The 18,146-nt window shown below is 37.0% G+C and overlaps 5 protein-coding genes and 1 non-coding gene across 7 annotated transcripts; all 6 read right to left on the bottom strand.

The window, feature by feature from the left end:
• On the bottom strand, nucleotides 1,925-2,757 carry LOC104768411 (60S ribosomal protein L36-3). The gene is made up of 3 exons (XM_010496741.2): nucleotides 2,745-2,757; nucleotides 2,328-2,658; nucleotides 1,925-2,206 (listed from the first exon to the last, which is right to left on the bottom strand). Exons 1-3 carry the CDS (start codon nucleotides 2,755-2,757, stop codon nucleotides 2,164-2,166), a joined length of 387 nt encoding a protein of 128 aa, XP_010495043.1. The 3' UTR covers nucleotides 1,925-2,163.
• On the bottom strand, nucleotides 3,255-4,696 carry LOC109124748 (60S ribosomal protein L36-3-like). The gene is made up of 4 exons (XM_010492397.2): nucleotides 4,572-4,696; nucleotides 4,255-4,347; nucleotides 3,658-3,857; nucleotides 3,255-3,536 (listed from the first exon to the last, which is right to left on the bottom strand). The coding sequence occupies exons 2-4, from the start codon at nucleotides 4,342-4,344 to the stop codon at nucleotides 3,494-3,496; spliced, it is 333 nt and encodes a 110-aa protein (XP_010490699.1). The 5' UTR covers nucleotides 4,345-4,347; nucleotides 4,572-4,696; the 3' UTR covers nucleotides 3,255-3,493.
• LOC104768410 (uncharacterized protein At3g17950-like) lies at nucleotides 6,693-8,766 on the bottom strand. Its single transcript, XM_010492396.2, has 3 exons — nucleotides 8,661-8,766; nucleotides 8,382-8,552; nucleotides 6,693-7,226 (listed from the first exon to the last, which is right to left on the bottom strand). The coding sequence occupies exons 1-3, from the start codon at nucleotides 8,670-8,672 to the stop codon at nucleotides 6,903-6,905; spliced, it is 507 nt and encodes a 168-aa protein (XP_010490698.1). The 5' UTR covers nucleotides 8,673-8,766; the 3' UTR covers nucleotides 6,693-6,902.
• On the bottom strand, nucleotides 8,852-8,925 carry TRNAV-AAC. Its single transcript has one exon. It is a non-coding gene; the product is annotated as a tRNA-Val (tRNA).
• On the bottom strand, nucleotides 9,825-14,456 carry LOC104768409 (WD repeat-containing protein 44-like). 2 transcript variants are annotated; one of them, XM_010492395.2, is made up of 8 exons: nucleotides 14,081-14,456; nucleotides 11,643-13,096; nucleotides 11,458-11,548; nucleotides 11,215-11,372; nucleotides 11,083-11,134; nucleotides 10,903-10,982; nucleotides 10,721-10,814; nucleotides 9,825-10,631 (listed from the first exon to the last, which is right to left on the bottom strand). In XM_010492395.2, exons 1-8 carry the CDS (start codon nucleotides 14,250-14,252, stop codon nucleotides 9,991-9,993), a joined length of 2,742 nt encoding a protein of 913 aa, XP_010490697.1. In that variant the 5' UTR covers nucleotides 14,253-14,456; the 3' UTR covers nucleotides 9,825-9,990. The 2 variants fall into 2 exon arrangements, with proteins under 2 accessions (XP_010490697.1, XP_010490696.1); XM_010492394.2 differs by lacking the exon at nucleotides 14,081-14,456 and having other exon boundaries at nucleotides 11,643-13,472.
• Nucleotides 14,776-15,820, bottom strand: LOC104768408 (nucleolar transcription factor 1-A-like). Its single transcript, XM_010492392.2, has 3 exons — nucleotides 15,644-15,820; nucleotides 15,434-15,558; nucleotides 14,776-15,338 (listed from the first exon to the last, which is right to left on the bottom strand). Exons 1-3 carry the CDS (start codon nucleotides 15,798-15,800, stop codon nucleotides 15,012-15,014), a joined length of 609 nt encoding a protein of 202 aa, XP_010490694.1. The 5' UTR covers nucleotides 15,801-15,820; the 3' UTR covers nucleotides 14,776-15,011.

Here is an 18,146-nt window from a genome sequence, read left to right as displayed (position 1 = left end):
AAATTATTTGTCACTATAAGTCTAGAGCATGGAACCTTCTTGGCCCAAAACCCCAAGCCGAATCTATACATATAGGGACAAACATACACATGAATGTATAAACAAGTATGCCAGCTATATGCGTATGTACTTATACAATTTGCGTTTATATAAGTATAATATAGTCTTCTACTATATGCACTAGCCAAAAATAATGTATGCAAAAAGATGCCTCCATGTATAGTTTTCTGCGAAGATCATTCTCATTCTCTCTTTACAGTAACTTCGCAGCTTTTACTTTTCTGAGACTAGTTCCTTCGCTTGACTGATCTTTGTTTACTCGTTAATAGTGTCATAGTGCAGTGTTGTGGTACTTGGACTTCAGACTCTAATTGGTAGTGGTACTACATATAAGAAATATATACCGAAGTCTGTGCAAGAATAATTGTTGTATGAATGGATATATGATCAATGAAATATATTATTTTCTTCCTTAAAATTCTCTAATTTTATATTATTGTAAGAATGGTAAATTTTCAAAATTAATTGCCTTCGATATGTTCTTCTGCGTAGTAGTAGTAATATCCATCGAAATATTCAAATATTCAATTACATGAATATCTAGAATGTGACCTATATATTCTATAGTACATGTGTTGGATATTTAGTTGTCCTATGAAATATTCTAAGTTCTAACCAAGAGTGTGCCCACTCTCTAGCTAGTCTTTGCCAAAATTTTATTTATATAATTCCCCTCATTATAAATTTTGGCCAACCCAAAAAAAAAAAAAAACAATGAGGGGTCCCTCAACTCTGGACCTTTTTGATATGGCTAAGTAAAATTGTCGACGATTTCCTTAACAACGTTATGCAACTCCTACGCCTACTCTTATCATTACCATTGACAATCTTCCGCTAATTAAATTAGCTCCATTTGTTTTAGTCTAATTATGATTATCGGTATGCTAGTAACAAATACAGTATAGTTTATTACATTACTGTTCTTGTGTTCACATACTAATGAAACTATTAGATGGGACCTTCCATTTCGTGATTAATTTTAATTAATTTTCTTTCAGAAATATGGTTTAAAGGCAACTCACATGTTTAAACTCCAAAGTATAAAGTCTGCTAGCCCTATTGCTAAGCCAGCCTATATTTTCGTAGACTCAAACCAATATTATTGTGAACAGTTAGATCCAAAATATCCGAATTCAACACTCAAACCATAGATTTTTGTTCTTTCCTCATAGATATACACCTATCATCTTTGTCTGTTTACTGGTAAAAGAAGTTTTCTTTTCTTTTTGTTCACTTGTCCCAATCGTTGCCCACAATCAAGGCGGGGCCTTAGGTTATTCACCACCTTTACGTACAATTTGTCACATATTTGACGTCACAATGGATTTACATATATGTGCTATGTGATTGGTACATGCACCAATCATTTTCAAATTTGTACAACAATTTGATTTCCTTTAATAACAAAAGCCATGCACCTCAAGTTGCTGCTATCCTTTTTAGCTTGACCAATAACTAAGAACCACATTTAACACACGTATGTGTACCAACGCATATCCATAAACGTTCATATGTTTCTTTTTTCTTGTTATAAGGATAATAATTTCGTCCCGAGACTTACATCAGTCTATATTTAACTTTTTTACCCAAATATATATATTTTTTTTTAAAATCGCCCATAGTGGCCGATAACAGATGATTGTGACGGATGATGATGACTGCCCATAAAAAGTTGCTTGGTCCTTAAGAAAACACACAAGGCCTAAGAAATCGTCACTTATCAGTATTATATATCACATTAACATAATAGCTTCGTGGAGCGTTTTTGCTTAGCTCACTACTACTTAAAAGATCACCAGCATATCCAATTTTAAGGCACATCAACATCGATTGCGCAAATCATCGTTGTAACGAATATTTGAAATGTCGAAGTAGGCCCAATAACGAAAGACTACAACATGGGGGTCAAAGAAAGTACATTTCTAAACCAGATTGGACCGGACATTAAGACACACCCGGTTAATCAGAAGACAAGTGGCTCCAAAATGGTTTCGTTTCAACATTAAATCATCTTTGCTACAAAATATCCAAAGAAACATTAGGCAAAAATTCTAAAACACACAAAGTTCGAGAAACCACGCAGAACCAACGCGAGTCACTGCATCACTTCTTCTTCTCAGTTGCAGCAGCACCTCCTCCACCAGACCTGCAAAAAAAAAGCCAAAACCAAGTTTAAATCAGCAAAACATTTCAATATGAAGGAGCAAAGTCTTTTAGATAGATGCACAATTAAAGATGGAAGGATGTAAGAGGAGAATAGAATAGACCTCATCTTGCGGAGAACACTAGACATCTCCTCTCTCTTTCGCTTGGCTCTCTTGTGGGTTCCCAACTTCCTCTTGGCAACTTTGAGAGCTCTCTTGTCTTTACCGACCTTCAAAAGCTCACTGATCCTCTTCTCATAAGGAGCAAAACCAGCAACTTCCCTGATGAGGGACCTGATAAAGAGAGTCCTTTTGCTTGTTTTCTGTTTACATAAAAAAAAAAATACTCTTATCAGAAAATGATAACAACATGTAAAAAAGGGAAAGATTACCACAAAACAAACAATACAAAAATGAAAAGNGTCCCAATCGTTGCCCACAATCAAGGCGGGGCCTTAGGTTATTCACCACCTTTACGTACAATTTGTCACATATTTGACGTCACAATGGATTTACATATATGTGCTATGTGATTGGTACATGCACCAATCATTTTCAAATTTGTACAACAATTTGATTTCCTTTAATAACAAAAGCCATGCACCTCAAGTTGCTGCTATCCTTTTTAACTTGACCAATAACTAAGAACCACATTTAACACACGTATGTGTACCAACGCATATCCATAAACGTTCATATGTTTCTTTTTTCTTGTTATAAGGATAATAATTTCGTCCCGAGACTTACATCAGTCTATATTTAACTTTTTTACCCAAATATATATATTTTTTTTTAAAATCGCCCATAGTGGCCGATAACAGATGATTGTGACGGATGATGATGACTGCCCATAAAAAGTTGCTTGGTCCTTAAGAAAACACACAAGGCCTAAGAAATCGTCACTTATCAGTATTATATATCACATTAACATAATAGCTTCGTGGAGCGTTTTTGCTTAGCTCACTACTACTTAAAAGATCACCAGCATATCCAATTTTAAGGCACATCAACATCGATTGCGCAAATCATCGTTGTAACGAATATTTGAAATGTCGAAGTAGGCCCAATAACGAAAGACTACAACATGGGGGTCAAAGAAAGTACATTTCTAAACCAGATTGGACCGGACATTAAGACACACCCGGTTAATCAGAAGACAAGTGGCTCCAAAATGGTTTCGTTTCAACATTAAATCATCTTTGCTACAAAATATCCAAAGAAACATTAGGCAAAAATTCTAAAACACACAAAGTTCGAGAAACCACGCAGAACCAACGCGAGTCACTGCATCACTTCTTCTTCTCAGTTGCAGCAGCACCTCCTCCACCAGACCTGCAAAAAAAAAGCCAAAACCAAGTTTAAATCAGCAAAACATTTCAATATGAAGGAGCAAAGTCTTTTAGATAGATGCACAATTAAAGATGGAAGGATGTAAGAGGAGAATAGAATAGACCTCATCTTGCGGAGAACACTAGACATCTCCTCTCTCTTTCGCTTGGCTCTCTTGTGGGTTCCCAACTTCCTCTTGGCAACTTTGAGAGCTCTCTTGTCTTTACCGACCTTCAAAAGCTCACTGATCCTCTTCTCATAAGGAGCAAAACCAGCAACTTCCCTGATGAGGGACCTGATAAAGAGAGTCCTTTTGCTTGTTTTCTGTTTACATAAAAAAAAAAATACTCTTATCAGAAAATGATAACAACATGTAAAAAAGGGAAAGATTACCACAAAACAAACAATACAAAAATGAAAAGAGGGTAACATAGGCAACAAAACAGATTTTGAACAAGGCTACAAAGAATAAAAAACTCACAATAATAGCATACTGTGATAAAGACAATAGAACTTAATCCCTTTCTACATATTCAATAATATGTAGTAAGCAGCAGTTCCAATTGTTTTGTTTTACTATAAGTTATACTAACAAAAACCATGATCTTGACCTATTCTACTTAAAATCTAACCAAGCACAGAAGTTAAACAAAACTGACCATGTTTTAATGAACAAAGTACAAAAGAGATAAAGAGTTAAAGAAACAAAAGGAGCATTTACCCCTTTTCTGTTGTTAGGGCGAGGAGGTTGCTCTCGCTTTGTAACAATGTGTCCTTTGTTCAGCCCCACGAACAAGCCAGTCGCCACCATTTTCTTTGCAAATCCAATGACAAAAAGAAATAAGAAACCTCAGATCTACTTGTATGCAACTACAATCAAATCTCTCAAGATTCCAAAATCGATTCTAGTTTACGAACTATTCAATTTCTCAAAAAGGATTTTATAAGCAAATCGCGATGTAGTACTAGCAACCTAGTGAAGATTTCTATATTCCAGGATCTGCTTCCACACTAATCGTAAGATTGAAGATCACTAACCTGAGTTGTTTGAATCTCTCTGAGTGCGCCGCCAAGGTGAATCGAAGAAGAAGATTGTGAGAGAGCGAAGACGAAAGCAATTTATAGTCTTCTTAAAATAAAAAAGAGGATTTTTATTATTATTAGGGTTTTAGCAATTTCAATTTTTTTTTTTTACTTCCAATTATATCCCTGGGCATCGCGAGATCACTGAGCAAAACGACGCAGTTTTTATAGGTGGACTTTTCTATTAATGGGCTTGTTTTTATACAAATGTAATTGTTTTCTCGTTTTTTTTTTGGGCCTTTCAGATACTAAATTTAGTTTAATTGACTATGGTAACAATGGTAAATATTGGGGGAGGAGTACTTTTTGTGCAGGTTGGTCAAATTATTTTTAGTTTTGTGTTAGTGAAATTGTTTGATTTGATTATACGAAATAACATGATATCTGGTTTAAAAAACATGTTATCATACGAACATAATTGGGTATGACCAAGTGATTTTTTGGATAAAGTAGTGTGGTAAGAGTTTTTATTTTTTATTTTTTTACTGTTTATTTTTTTTTGCATTACATGTTTCTTCATATGATTTAGTAAATAACACAACAAAAAAAGGAATGGTCTATATATTTTGTATTCAACTTCACAAAGAGATAAAATTTTGTTTGATTGTATATGTTTGTTTTAACAATTATGTGAATTTAAAATTGATATCTGTCTTTTTAATTAAAAAGATTGGAATGAAAATATCATCAGTGAAAATATAATGGTATTCAAATCTCGTAATAGAAATATACAACTTTACTTGATCTGATATTATTTCAATGCTGCGACAAACAGAAGAACAACACGGCTTCAGCTCCTCTTGAGTGCCTTGTTTCGTTTGGTGTCAAAGCTATCGTAAAAATGTATGCTGGCCCAAGATCTGATCCATCATCATCTGGCGCGTATGTTGGCCTTCCGCAGAGGTAGTTGCAATCTTTGGATTGGTTGGTCAATTTGAACCCCACTGTTCCCAATTCTTTCTTTTTTTAGGTTACTAAACCATCTCACAAATATAATTGGATAAGTTTGTTTATGAACCGGATTAATTTAGAATAGTGATTTAAAAGAAATTGAAGAGGTGACGGAAAAATGTATTATGTGTCGGACAAGATATATCAATATATACCAATACATATGGTTGTGTAGGGGGTTTGTTTTTGTTCTCTTTTAATATCAAAAAATACACTATCTTAGTGTTGTTGGCTTAGATGCTACCCAACCCATGATGAACCCATGAAATTAAAGTGGTTAACATTGGTTAAAGTTGTTTAAAAAAAAAAAAAAATCATAGTGATTACATCTTTGTTTCCTAGTTTATTATCACAAAAAAAAAATACAACAAGTGGGAGAAGAAGGTTAAAAAGTCTATAGCATCAATCAGACCATAACCCAACAAACATCAAAGAACCTGAAGATGTGAATTTGAGTGACCTGCAAAGAACTGTACTATTTCAAGGCGTTATTACACAACCTACTAGAATAAGAAAATACATACATGATTTTGAGCAAAACCAAACCAATCCTCACATTAGTTTTTTCGTTTCACAACAATTCGGGAGCGGAGCAAAACCAAACCAATCCCCTCACATTAATTTTCTCGTTTCATACTAGAATAAGACTGAGTATTTTATAAATAACTAGAATTATTTTTTTCTCTAATTTAACGTTATTAAATGATGTTTATATATACATAAAACTGTTTGTTAATTTTCTATTGGTAAACTTAAATTTTCAATAGGAATCTATGTAACATGTAACTGTAATTTTATTTATTAAGTTCAGATTTAAGTCTACGCTATCGCGAGATCACGGAGTAAACGATACAGTTTCTAAGTTGGACTTTTCCATTAATGGGCTTGTTTTTATACAAATAACTGTTTTTCGTTTATTTTTAGGCCTTTCAAATACTTAATTTAGTTTAATTAAAAATTAAAATAAATAATATACTGAATAGAGAGAATGAATCTGTATGAACTACAAAGAACACAAAGTCAGAAAACAAAAAGTGATTTAATAAACTACTAAAATATTTTCCTTTATTTGTATGTAACGTAATATTTAACTTGTCAACACAAATTCAAAAACGTAAAATCAAGTTTCCCGAGATCATAATATAGAAAATGTTATTCATATAACCTTACCTACGCAAGTATTCATATCACATGCATAATGATACAACTCATTCAAGAAAAAAATCATTTCAACCTCCCAAATAAGACAAACAAACTCGCATACAAAAGAAAACCAAAATCTGTTACGTTAGACCATGAGCAAATGAGAAATCATATCACACATCACATTATCATTCACATTGTCGGTGTGGACCGTGTGGTTGATCCCACGGCTCGTCTCTCCACCATGAGGAAATGTCCGAGAGACTGCACATTGTTACGACTCTCTTCATTTGTAATCCTATTATGGGAAATGACAGTGGCATTTGTGCTTAGTTTTGAACATATAGAGAAAATCCATGGCTTGTAAGTTTTTAGATTCCTCTGGTGTTGATGGTTTCTAGCAGCTGTTTGATCAATCCTTGTTCTGTTTGATCTTCTCGAAAGTTCAAGAAAGCTTGATATCCCGATTAGATTTCCTAGTGTGTAGCTCCTATCGCGGAAAAATGACCCCATCGACTGAAAAATAAAATATGTGTAAAATGCTATATTTTAGCGTATAGATGCAAAAACTATAAAGTTAAGTTTTTGCTTTCATAGAAGAGGTCGACATTTTTATTACGATGGTGAGTGGTGACCAAAACAGATTACTATGTATAAACTAAAATCTGATTTATAACCAAACAGAAATTTAAGCTTATGAAATTAATGATGATGATAAAAATGGTGCTAATTGGTAAGAAATGATTTTATCATTTTGTAATCTCTTTATCTATCATATAGTACAATTTTATAGAATCGATCGGGGGTGTATGTTTAGTTTCGAGTAAAATGGCGAAGTCATTAGACATAAACAATTTTAAAAACATAACTTATTTGCTAAAATGCACAAAAGACTGGAATCTCTTACATTTTAATTATAAATTTTGCTGAATGACAGAAAGCTGAACACAAACCACAAACTTACGTAAATGACAAAAAAAAATTGCGTGAAATCAGTTAGTTATTCTTAAACGGATTATTGGTAAAATTTTCAATGATTTCACTTTCCAATACAGTGTGATGAAAAGACTAAAAGTGTCAAAAATATTCGAGAAATTGCTTTGGTCATTATTATTATTATAAAATAGCTTTATTTTGAAGAAATAACAATTTCCGACAAACGTGCCCTTTTCAGACAAAACCATCACAGCTTTAAAGTGAATACAATTGGTTCACGTTCGCTCTGAAGTCATTTCAACCAACAAAAACAATAGTACTACTATTATTGTATTTGAATTTTTGGTAAAACGAAAGAGAATGTGAATGCAATAGATCCAAACTAGTAGTCAAAGTATAATCATTATCTTCCTTCTAAGTTTCCTAATCGTTGAGGAGAAAAACGAACCGTTGACAGTTTCAAACGGCTCATCGATTAATATGCAAGAAAACGAAAAACATAGATGAAAACAACTATTAATTTTTCAAGCAAAAAATATAATCAGTATACTGAAAATAGTTCATTGATCTGTCCAGATATGGGAACAAAATATTAAATTGTAGAAGGATATGTACGGATTCAACCAAGATAAGAACCTACCATCCCGTGAATATACTACGAGTATATTATATAGTTTATGCAGCTATCCATATCTTAATATTATTAAAAGTGAAGTGTTTTTATATATATCTGACCTGTGAATCAAGATCGGAGGAAGAGTGAGAGGAGGGAGAAGGAGAGAGAAGAGAGCTGAAGGAGATGGAACCAGCAGATACTTGCTCATGATGATGATGATGATGAGTGCCTCTTGTGAGTCCTCCGATTCTTGCATTTACAGGTCTCAGGCCCAATGGCCATCCTTCTTCCTATGCATATAATCACATCCATTACATAGTTTACAAATCTATACATGCTTGTGTATATAGTACTTTTGTGTTAAAGAGCGAAAGAGAAAGAGAGGATTAGGAGTATACCTGGTGAGCCATTGGAGTTTGAGACAGAGAGAGAGAGAGAGCGAGACAGAGAGATTTGGTTGAATATAGAGAAATAGACGTAGGAAAAAAAAAAATGTGTATATATAATTTTTGAGAGAGAGAGAGAGGAAAATGATTATCTTATTTGGCAATTAAACAAAAATCGAAGAGATTAAAAACCTACAACGAATTGGCTTCGCCCGGGTTCGAACCGGAGACCTTCAGTGTGTTAGACTGACGTGATAACCAACTACACCACGAAACCATTTTGAATGTCAATGACACATTTTCTTTATTTAATGATACTGTAACAGAGAGTTTTATCATGCGCGGTGGGTAGTATAGTAGACCAAATCGTCGTGGTTTAACAATGTTGCATCATAATTTTTTTTTGCCTTTTTTTTTTTTTTTGTGTGTAAACAAACAGAGTAATTATCTTATTTCTAGTTTACATTGATAAAGAAAAGAAATTAATGAAATGTCCATGAAATATTGAAAATGGACAAAACAAGAAGAAAATAGCATACACAACACAATTAGAGTACCGTTACAATTATAGATGCTCGAAATTGAGAAAAGGAGAAAAGAAACTGGTATGGACAAAAGACCATATGCTTCGTCCAGTGTACCTCGAGAGACAAAAACACTTTATCCCTTTTTGGACCACATCATACTGTTTTTGTAGCTTTCTTCAATCTCTTTCTTTAAAAAAAGTATGGGTTCAACAATAAATATACAATTATTCAAAATTACCAGTTGGTTCTAAACTCACGTCAGGTGTAAGTGTAACGGTTTTACATTCTTCTAGGTTCTAATTTAAAAGGAACTAGGGATGTCAGTCAGCAAAGCTCAATGCTAGCATGAATTCGTACGGACATGATTATTTTATAGTCCAACACCGAAACTGTAAGTTTAAGGAATACAACTCATACAGTTTTTTTTAATCCTCATTTAATACAATTTCATGCTACAGGTACGCTCTTCTTCTCTACTTCGAATATATTGTAGTTGTACTATTTTTTATTCTCTGTTATCTCTTGTCTGTCTGTATGTTCCTATGGTATTGGATCTGTGTTTTCTTGTAAACTGTAGATTAAGTTGTAATCGTTTCTGTGATACTTGACTGAGACTCTTATATTCTTATAAGGTAGAGAGACTTGCATCAGAATTTAAAAAAATCTCTACGTACCAATTTTCCTTCTTCTTCTGTGACTATGTATACAGTATACAAATTACACTCAGTAGACTATGTATGAATACGTGAGAGCTATACACAATACACCGTATAATATACATATATATATATGTACAAGAATTGAGAACGGTTGTGTCAAAACAGAGAGCCTTGCCGACCGACTCTGCGAGGCAATCCAAAATTTTGGTAAGCCCGGATTTGGCCTTTGATCGTGGCTGTAACGATCACCATTCCCCAAGCTGTTGGTTGAACCGCATGTGCTCCATGACTGCCACTACTATCAAACCAAGACCAAGATGAAATCCGAGACGAGATTGATATAGAAGGTGAATCCCCATGCTTTAATGACTCCCCTGTGTTGTTCTCTGATTCGTTTTGTGGAATCTGCGTCATGGGATCATCTTCTTGATGTTGTTCTGTTGCTCCATCTGTGGTGCCCTCATTGTTCTTCTTAGGTAATGGTGGGAGGCCTGTTTTTTTATTTGTGGTCGCGTTTTCCTGGGTAGTTGAAGTCTTTTTCGGGTTTCTTTTTGATTGGGTTTGTGCAGATGGTGGTTCGCCTTTTACAACGCCATTCCACGGGACTGCCACAGAAACATCTTTGCAAGGGAAGGTTTCGTAAGATGTACACATGTTGACGGTTTTTCTACCGGTGATTCCTAGTCGTGGCTCCTCGTGCTTCCACACGTAAACCTGTGAGTCTTCGCTTGCGCAGACAATGTGCTTTGCATCTACTGTGTAAGATGCTGTCATTTGGCTGTTAACGTTTTTGAAGCCTGGTTTATGGGTAAATAGAAGATTAAAAATTTGTACTCTGTGAAACTGAACGAAGAAACGAATGAAGTTGATTCAATGAGATACATACCTCTGAATTTTTGAACAAGTTCAGTACCGTCAAGAATCCGAATGCGTGAATCAGCAGAAGTTACAAGCACTTCTGCTGGATTAACCGGCGAAAACTGTTATATGCAACTCAATGGTAAGTTAAAAAGCCTCTAGAGTCAAAAGAAAACAAACAATGTAAACGTATTAACATAAGAGTGGAACCTGGAAAGCTGTGATCTTTTTAGCTTGAGCTTTCTTTTTGTTTTGCAGATCAATATGGTTTGTTTGGTCTAACTTGCAATCTGATCAATCATTAGAGAAAATAAATTTTACAAACTTTCTGAAGAATTTAAGGTTAATATACGTCGTTTACAAAACAGAATAAGTCTTTAGCATATATACCCTCTGCACTGTAAAGCCGACAATTCCCATTGATTGAACCAACAAATGCAGCCTACCAAAGAGCATAGAGATATCAATACGAGCTCGTTTATGCAAGTATATTCCCGTGACAATTCAAGAAAAATTATTTACCTGACCATCAGGAGTATAACAAACCGCGGTAACCATTTCCTTTAGATCATTCCATTCAACTACTTGACGGTTTGATATGTTCCATATACGGATCTTGGCATCAAGGGAGCCACTGATGAAGTAGTCTTCATCCAGTGGATTGAATTGTACACAAGTAACTAAAAACCATAGAGTTAGACATGAATCTCCTAAAACTAATTGGAATTTAGAGAAGATGAGTATTTATTTATATTATTGTCTTACCGTAGTCATTGTGGGCAAATAGCTTTAGACAACTTTGAGTTTCAATATCCCACAGCCGCACAGTTTTGTCCATGGAAGAGGAAAGCAATAGCTATATATAGAGTAAGCAATTTGTTAATTTAGTGAACAGACATCAGTGGTTGTATTCATCAATGTTAATAAGAAAGGGTCATAATAAACTAAACCTGTGACCGAGACCAGGATAAGTCCAGGACATCATCCAAGTGACCAGTGAAAGAGCAAACTGGTTTATCTGATAATGAGAACACAGTTTCAGGTGCATGGACGTAATCTGGTATCTGATTTCCTTTTCTACTCATCGAACCTTTCCCTTTTTTCTTCTTATCCGGTAGCATTTCAGCAGCGTCACCTTCCGTAGAAGATTTATCTGTAGAACCAGACATTGAAGGATGAATCGGTGTCAAGCTGCCTTCATTCATTGACATGATTTCACATTCTTGAACCTCCCACACATGGATTGCACAATCCTCCCCTGCACTTGCTAATAAATGAGCATCTGGACTAAATTTCATAGTCCAAATACCTCCTTGATGAGCTTGAATCTCTTGACACATATGCAGAGCACTCAACTCTTTATGAGACTTCCCTGAATGCCTCACTTTCACCCATTGACTCGTTTGCTCACTGTTCTTCTCAGCTACTTTTGGACTGTACGTACCACTCCCACCACCATTTGAATCCTTCTCTTTCTCTGAAACCTTAGAGGAGGAGCTCATAGAATGAGCAACACCCTTTATATTCTTTAACAAAGCAGCTCCTCTCTTCTTGCTTACTCTCAAACTCGTTGACACATACGAATTAAATTTACTAAAATCAAGTGCTGCTGAATTCGCATTCTCTCGTCTCATGAGATCCTTAACAACAGATGAATATCCAACGGTTTTCTCAAATTCTTCCATTGTCAATTGCTTACCGGTTTGCAAATCGCTAAGACGATTCCACATTCCACTCTCACCATACTCCTTCACTATGAACTCTTTCCCAGTATCGAGATTCTTAATCAAGAAAAAAGCACTGAATTGAGTATTGGAGACTACCGAGGAGAGCAACACACCATTACGTTGCCCTCGAGACTGATGAGGTGCGTTCGACGGCGAGGCTTGCGTTTGGGTGAAGTAAGGACAAATCCTCGCACACGGAGCTCCAATCGCAGACGTGGTTCTAGTTAATCGCGATTTCGGCGTTTTCCCTAACATATCCTCTTTCCTAATTTTCTCAGCAGAAGACGCTTCGATATCGGAATCAGATCTCGACCGTACAAGCAAAACCGACATCGATGGAGATCGATGATGAACTCGTTGATCCACCGGAGAAGAAGAATTCTGATCTAACTCCTCCACCTTCGATTCCGAAACGCGAGAACCTGAGGAGGATCCACCCGCCGTTACTGTCGCCGTCGCAACCGAAGGTTCACTCACGCGCTGGATGGAGATAGTTCCGAGCATATTCTTCTTAGATTCAAGTCCCATTCCGTTACGAAGCCGACGACGACGCTCCGTGATAGATCCTGGAGCCGACATCCAGATATCATAATCCGGCGACATATCGGGCGCAGGAGCAGCGCGAGAGGAGGAAGATAGGTTAGAGGAAAACGAGATCCGGCAATCGTCGAAATCACCTTCTTCCTCATCTGAAGATGATGCTAAATCCAAAGGCACGACGGAGGAGATACGATTAGAGCTTTCGAAAAAGTGATCGTCGTCGTCTTCGACCTCGCCTAACCCCGCCCAATTCATCGTCATCGTCTTCCTCCGTTCCAATTTCCCGTTTTCGCCGCCTCGATTCGCCATTACTGTTCATATGTTTCAGAAACTTCCAGATTTTTGTTTTTATCTCCTCAATAAAATTCAAATCCTCTCTTTGGTTTTTTTTGTTTTTTTTTTTAATTTCAAACTTTTTTAATTATTATTCTTCATCGTTGTTTGTGTGAATTTTGTTTTGGAGGGAGAATAGTGGAAAGGAGAGAAACAAGGGATCCCTCCCTGCCATTCTAAATTTGTGGATACCATGTACAAATCTCAAAAGTAACACTTTTGATATATTCCCATTCCCATAAAGTGAAATCTGAACTTAATAAATAAAATTACAGTACTTATATGTTACATAGATTCGTATTGAAAATTAACAAAACAATATTATGTGTATAACATCATTAATAACGTTAAATTAGAGAAATAAAGGGAGTACAGAAGATGCAGGAAGAGAAAGGTGGAAACAAGAGTCTGGTCAAGAGGTATATACGATGCTGATGATTTACTAAAGGAGTTCTCTTATTTGTTGTTGTTACAAGAATTGTAATTGTTTAAAAAAAAAAAATGACTCTTATTTATGGTTAGTACAACCATTAAAGTAGAAGTTTAAGTCCTATGTTCACGACGTTCTTATAGCCAATAGCTGACATTTTTTACTAATGAGCAAAAGAGAACAAGCATTCCATAGAAAACTTGTATATGTCATCATAGCTGGGCAAACCAGCCATTGTTCAAAAAAACACAACATAAAAAGTCTTAACGATCCAAAGAAAAGAAAACAGGTAAAGATCCAACTAATTAGTCGACCTCCTCGATCTTAGGGCCACCACTGCCNCAATCGTCGAAATCACCTTCTTCCTCATCTGAAGATGATGCTAAATCCAAAGGCACGACGGAGGAGATACGATTAGAGCTTTCGAAAAAGTGATCGTCGTCGTCTTCGACCTCGCCTAACCCCGCCCAATTCATCGTCATCGTCTTCCTCCGTTCCAATTTCCCGTTTTCGCCGCCTCGATTCGCCATTACTGTTCATATGTTTCAGAAACTTCCAGATTTTTGTTTTTATCTCCTCAATAAAATTCAAATCCTCTCTTTGGTTTTTTTTGTTTTTTTTTTTAATTTCAAACTTTTTTAATTATTATTCTTCATCGTTGTTTGTGTGAATTTTGTTTTGGAGGGAGAATAGTGGAAAGGAGAGAAACAAGGGATCCCTCCCTGCCATTCTAAATTTGTGGATACCATGTACAAATCTCAAAAGTAACACTTTTGATATATTCCCATTCCCATAAAGTGAAATCTGAACTTAATAAATAAAATTACAGTACTTATATGTTACATAGATTCGTATTGAAAATTAACAAAACAATATTATGTGTATAACATCATTAATAACGTTAAATTAGAGAAATAAAGGGAGTACAGAAGATGCAGGAAGAGAAAGGTGGAAACAAGAGTCTGGTCAAGAGGTATATACGATGCTGATGATTTACTAAAGGAGTTCTCTTATTTGTTGTTGTTACAAGAATTGTAATTGTTTAAAAAAAAAAAATGACTCTTATTTATGGTTAGTACAACCATTAAAGTAGAAGTTTAAGTCCTATGTTCACGACGTTCTTATAGCCAATAGCTGACATTTTTTACTAATGAGCAAAAGAGAACAAGCATTCCATAGAAAACTTGTATATGTCATCATAGCTGGGCAAACCAGCCATTGTTCAAAAAAACACAACATAAAAAGTCTTAACGATCCAAAGAAAAGAAAACAGGTAAAGATCCAACTAATTAGTCGACCTCCTCGATCTTAGGGCCACCACTGCCTGGAGCAGGAGGAGCATCTTCGTCCATAGCATGGGGACCTGGACCACCGGCTCTGGCTTTGTAAGCCTCCTCATCGGCATCCTCATCCTCCTCCTCCTCCTCCTCGTATTCCTCCTCTTCAAAATCATCGGCATCCCCCTCATCATAGGAAAAATCATCATCGGAAAACTTAATAATGGCATCCTCCTCATTGCTATCCTCCTCATCATCGGCATCCTCCACATCGGCAAACTCCTTCTCGTATTCCTTAATCATGGTATTCTCCGGGTATTTGGGGATAAAGACCGGAATCTGCTTGAAAACAGCAATGAGTTAAAATTTCGGGAAACTAACAAATAGTTTTGGGAGGGGGGGGGGGTAAAAGAGAAGGATGGCTCTTAAATTACCCTGTCTGCATGTTCTTGACTAGAGAGATGCGTCATGAACTCATCAAAGCATGTGCCACTTAATCTATCGCACATATAGCAAACCCATTCGGCAGACTTATCCTCCTCCTCAAGTGGCTGTGAATCTGCGGACGAAAGATCAAAAATAGTAGCTACTTCAGCAATTCAAAAAGAAGACAGAGAGAGAGAGAGAGAGAGAGAGAGAGACACCTGCCACTGCCAGAAAAGAGTTTTCCCAGAGGGACTTGGCAGCATCAGTGGAGGCGGGAGAATCAAATGGGAACGGACGGATAGTGTGGTATCCGGCAGCAACTAGAAGCTGGAGAAGATAAGCGACCTTTGGTACTGGACGGGATATAACCATCATAGAAGCTGGAGGTGTATACTTCGGATAAGAGAAGAAGGCAGTATCTGATAGCAAACTAAGAACTCAGCCTCTAAAAGAAGCAGAGTGTTTGCTTAGTCTATCTCCTGCAACAAAACAAAACGATGCAGTGGGTTTTTCGAACCAAACTAAATGCTGATGGCACGCTCAACAAGCTTAAGGCACGTTTGGTGGCTAAGGGATATGATCAGGAGGAAGGCATTGATTATCTCGAGACTTATAGTCCTGTCGTTCGAACTCCGACTGTGCGCATGGTTCTTCACACTGCTACGGTTCACAACTGGGAACTCAAACAAATGGACGTGAAGAATGCTTTCCTTCACGGTGATTTGCAAGAAACAGTTTACATGCGACAACCTGCAGGGTTCATTGATAAAGATAAACCCGATCACGTTTGCCTTCTTCACAAGTCTCTATACGGACTAAAACAGTCTCCACGGGCGTGGTTTGATAAGTTCAGTAGTTTCCTGTTGGAGTTTGGCTTCAAATGCAGTATGATGGATCCCTCTCTGTTTGTGTATGATCGCAATGGAGACAACATTCTTCTTCTCCTCTATGTGGACGACATGGTACTTACGGGAAATAACTCAGGGACTCTCAATCACTTACTCGACGAACTCAACAAGCAGTTCAGAATGAAAGATCTTGGTCAGGCACACTATTTTCTTGGCATTCAAATACAACACTTTCAAGCAGGGATGTTCATGTCGCAACAGAAATATGCAGAAGACTTGCTTGTTGCTGCTGCCATGGAGCATTGTTCTCCTATGCCTACACCTCTCCCTCTACAACTTGACAGAGTTAAAGAACAACAAGCAGAGTTCTCCGATCCAACTTATTTCAGAAGCTTGGCCGGAAAGCTTCAATACTTAACGCTAACAAGACCGGATATTCAATTCTCAGTCAATTATGTCTGTCGAAAGATGCACAAACCGTCAGTTGCAGACTTTCAGCTTCTGAAGAGAATTCTCCGGTATATCAAAGGCACCATCACAATGGGCATTACCTTCTGGCGTCACACCAACTTTGATCTCAAGGCATACAGTGACAGTGACTATGCCAATTGTAAGGAGGGACGACGTTCAGTGGGAGGCTATTGCACTTATCTTGGCCGTAATCTCATCTCATGGTCTTCAAGAAAGCAGCCAACAGTCTCCAAAAGTTCTACTGAAGCAGAGTATAGGTCTCTGTCTGAAACGGCCTCTGAAATCAAGTGGATCAGCTCCGTGCTGAGAGAGCTCAACGTTCCCTTACCTCACACACCTGAGTTGTACTGCGACAACCTCTCTGCAGTGTACTTAACCGCTAATCCTGCATATCATGCCCGAACCAAACATTTCGATGTTGACTATCACTATGTCAGAGAACGTGTTGCCTTGAAGACTCTAGTGGTCACACACATTCCCGGCGACCAACAAATCGCAGACATATTCACCAAGTCTCTCCCACTTGGTCCCTTCGCGTTTCTCAGAAGCAAACTCGGTGTTGGACTACCTCCCACACCAAGTTTGAGGGGGGCTGATAACAAACTAAGAACTCAGCCTCTAAAAGAAGCAGAGTGTTTGCTTAGTCTATCTCCTGCAACAAAACAAAACGATGCAGTTTTGAAGAATCACCAAATGGGCCGAGTGCAGAAACACGAGAAGCCCAACATGATCCAACAATTGAATGCAACAGTTACGTCATCACCTGCAGACAAAGGACGAGCTTCACCTCAAGACAAAACTGCAGAAACAGAGGAAGCAACCATGTCTACATTAATGTCTGCATCACATCGGGACAAAATGAAAGGGAAGGCTATAGCCTTATGTCCCGACAATACGACTAAAGCATCCTTAAAGCAGTCAAGCTGCAAACAAATGATGGAGACGTCAAACCGATTTGCAGCCTTAGATTCACAATGTGTAATCGGATTTTGACACATGTCTGGATACACTAGGGTTTATGAGAGTTGTATAAATAAGCTGCTAAGAGCATTGTAAAACCTTGAGCTGAAATAATACAAAGTTCCACATTTCACAAACTTTTCTATTCTGCTTTCAGTATCAACCATGGTCCGGTGAGCTGTTTCATTCAGTAATTTCAGGTTCCAAACTAAAAGACTCTCTCTCTCTCTCTCTCTCTCTCTCTCTCTCTAATCATCATCAAGAATGAGAAGAAGAAGAAGAAGAAACTAACCGTAGGGGCCGTGGCAAATAGAGATTCCACTGGAAAAGACCTCTCCTAGGATGCCACGAGGGATCTTTGATAGTACGCCAGCCGCAGTGATGGTGATAGGTCCAGAATAGCCTAAGTTCCTCAAATTCCGTTTGATACACGAACCAACCC

Source organism: Camelina sativa, chromosome 20, assembly GCF_000633955.1.
Source record: "Camelina sativa cultivar DH55 chromosome 20, Cs, whole genome shotgun sequence".
Lineage (NCBI taxonomy): Eukaryota > Viridiplantae > Streptophyta > Magnoliopsida > Brassicales > Brassicaceae > Camelina > Camelina sativa.
Note: the sequence above shows the minus strand (reverse complement) of the source record. Positions and strands in the feature narration are given on the sequence as shown.

What these genes read in the sequence shown, in the direction of transcription:
- LOC109124748 (XM_010492397.2), bottom strand. Translation starts at nt 4,344, where the DNA reads ATGGTGGCGACTGGCTTGTTCGTGGGGCTGAACAAAGGACACATTGTT. An exon ending in GCCCTAACAACAGAAAAGGG is followed by an intron (nt 3,858 to 4,254) that starts GTAAATGCTCCT and finishes TTATGTAAACAG; the next exon opens with AAAACAAGCAAAAGGACTCT. An exon ending in AGTGTTCTCCGCAAGATGAG is followed by an intron (nt 3,537 to 3,657) that starts GTCTATTCTATT and finishes TTTTTTTTGCAG; the next exon opens with GTCTGGTGGAGGAGGTGCTG.
- LOC104768410 (XM_010492396.2), bottom strand. An exon ending in CCTCCGATCTTGATTCACAG is followed by an intron (nt 7,227 to 8,381) that starts GTCAGATATATA and finishes TTTATTTTTCAG; the next exon opens with TCGATGGGGTCATTTTTCCG.
- LOC104768409 (XM_010492395.2), bottom strand. Translation starts at nt 14,252, where the DNA reads ATGGCGAATCGAGGCGGCGAAAACGGGAAATTGGAACGGAGGAAGACG. An exon ending in ATCTTCAGATGAGGAAGAAG is followed by an intron (nt 13,097 to 14,080) that starts GTGATTTCGACG and finishes ATGAGGAAGAAG; the next exon opens with GTGATTTCGACGATTGCCGG. An exon ending in AAAAGATCACAGCTTTCCAG is followed by an intron (nt 10,815 to 10,902) that starts GTTCCACTCTTA and finishes TGCATATAACAG; the next exon opens with TTTTCGCCGGTTAATCCAGC.
- LOC104768408 (XM_010492392.2), bottom strand. Translation starts at nt 15,800, where the DNA reads ATGATGGTTATATCCCGTCCAGTACCAAAGGTCGCTTATCTTCTCCAG. An exon ending in CTCTTTTCTGGCAGTGGCAG is followed by an intron (nt 15,559 to 15,643) that starts GTGTCTCTCTCT and finishes TTTCGTCCGCAG; the next exon opens with ATTCACAGCCACTTGAGGAG. An exon ending in GTCAAGAACATGCAGACAGG is followed by an intron (nt 15,339 to 15,433) that starts GTAATTTAAGAG and finishes GTTTTCAAGCAG; the next exon opens with ATTCCGGTCTTTATCCCCAA.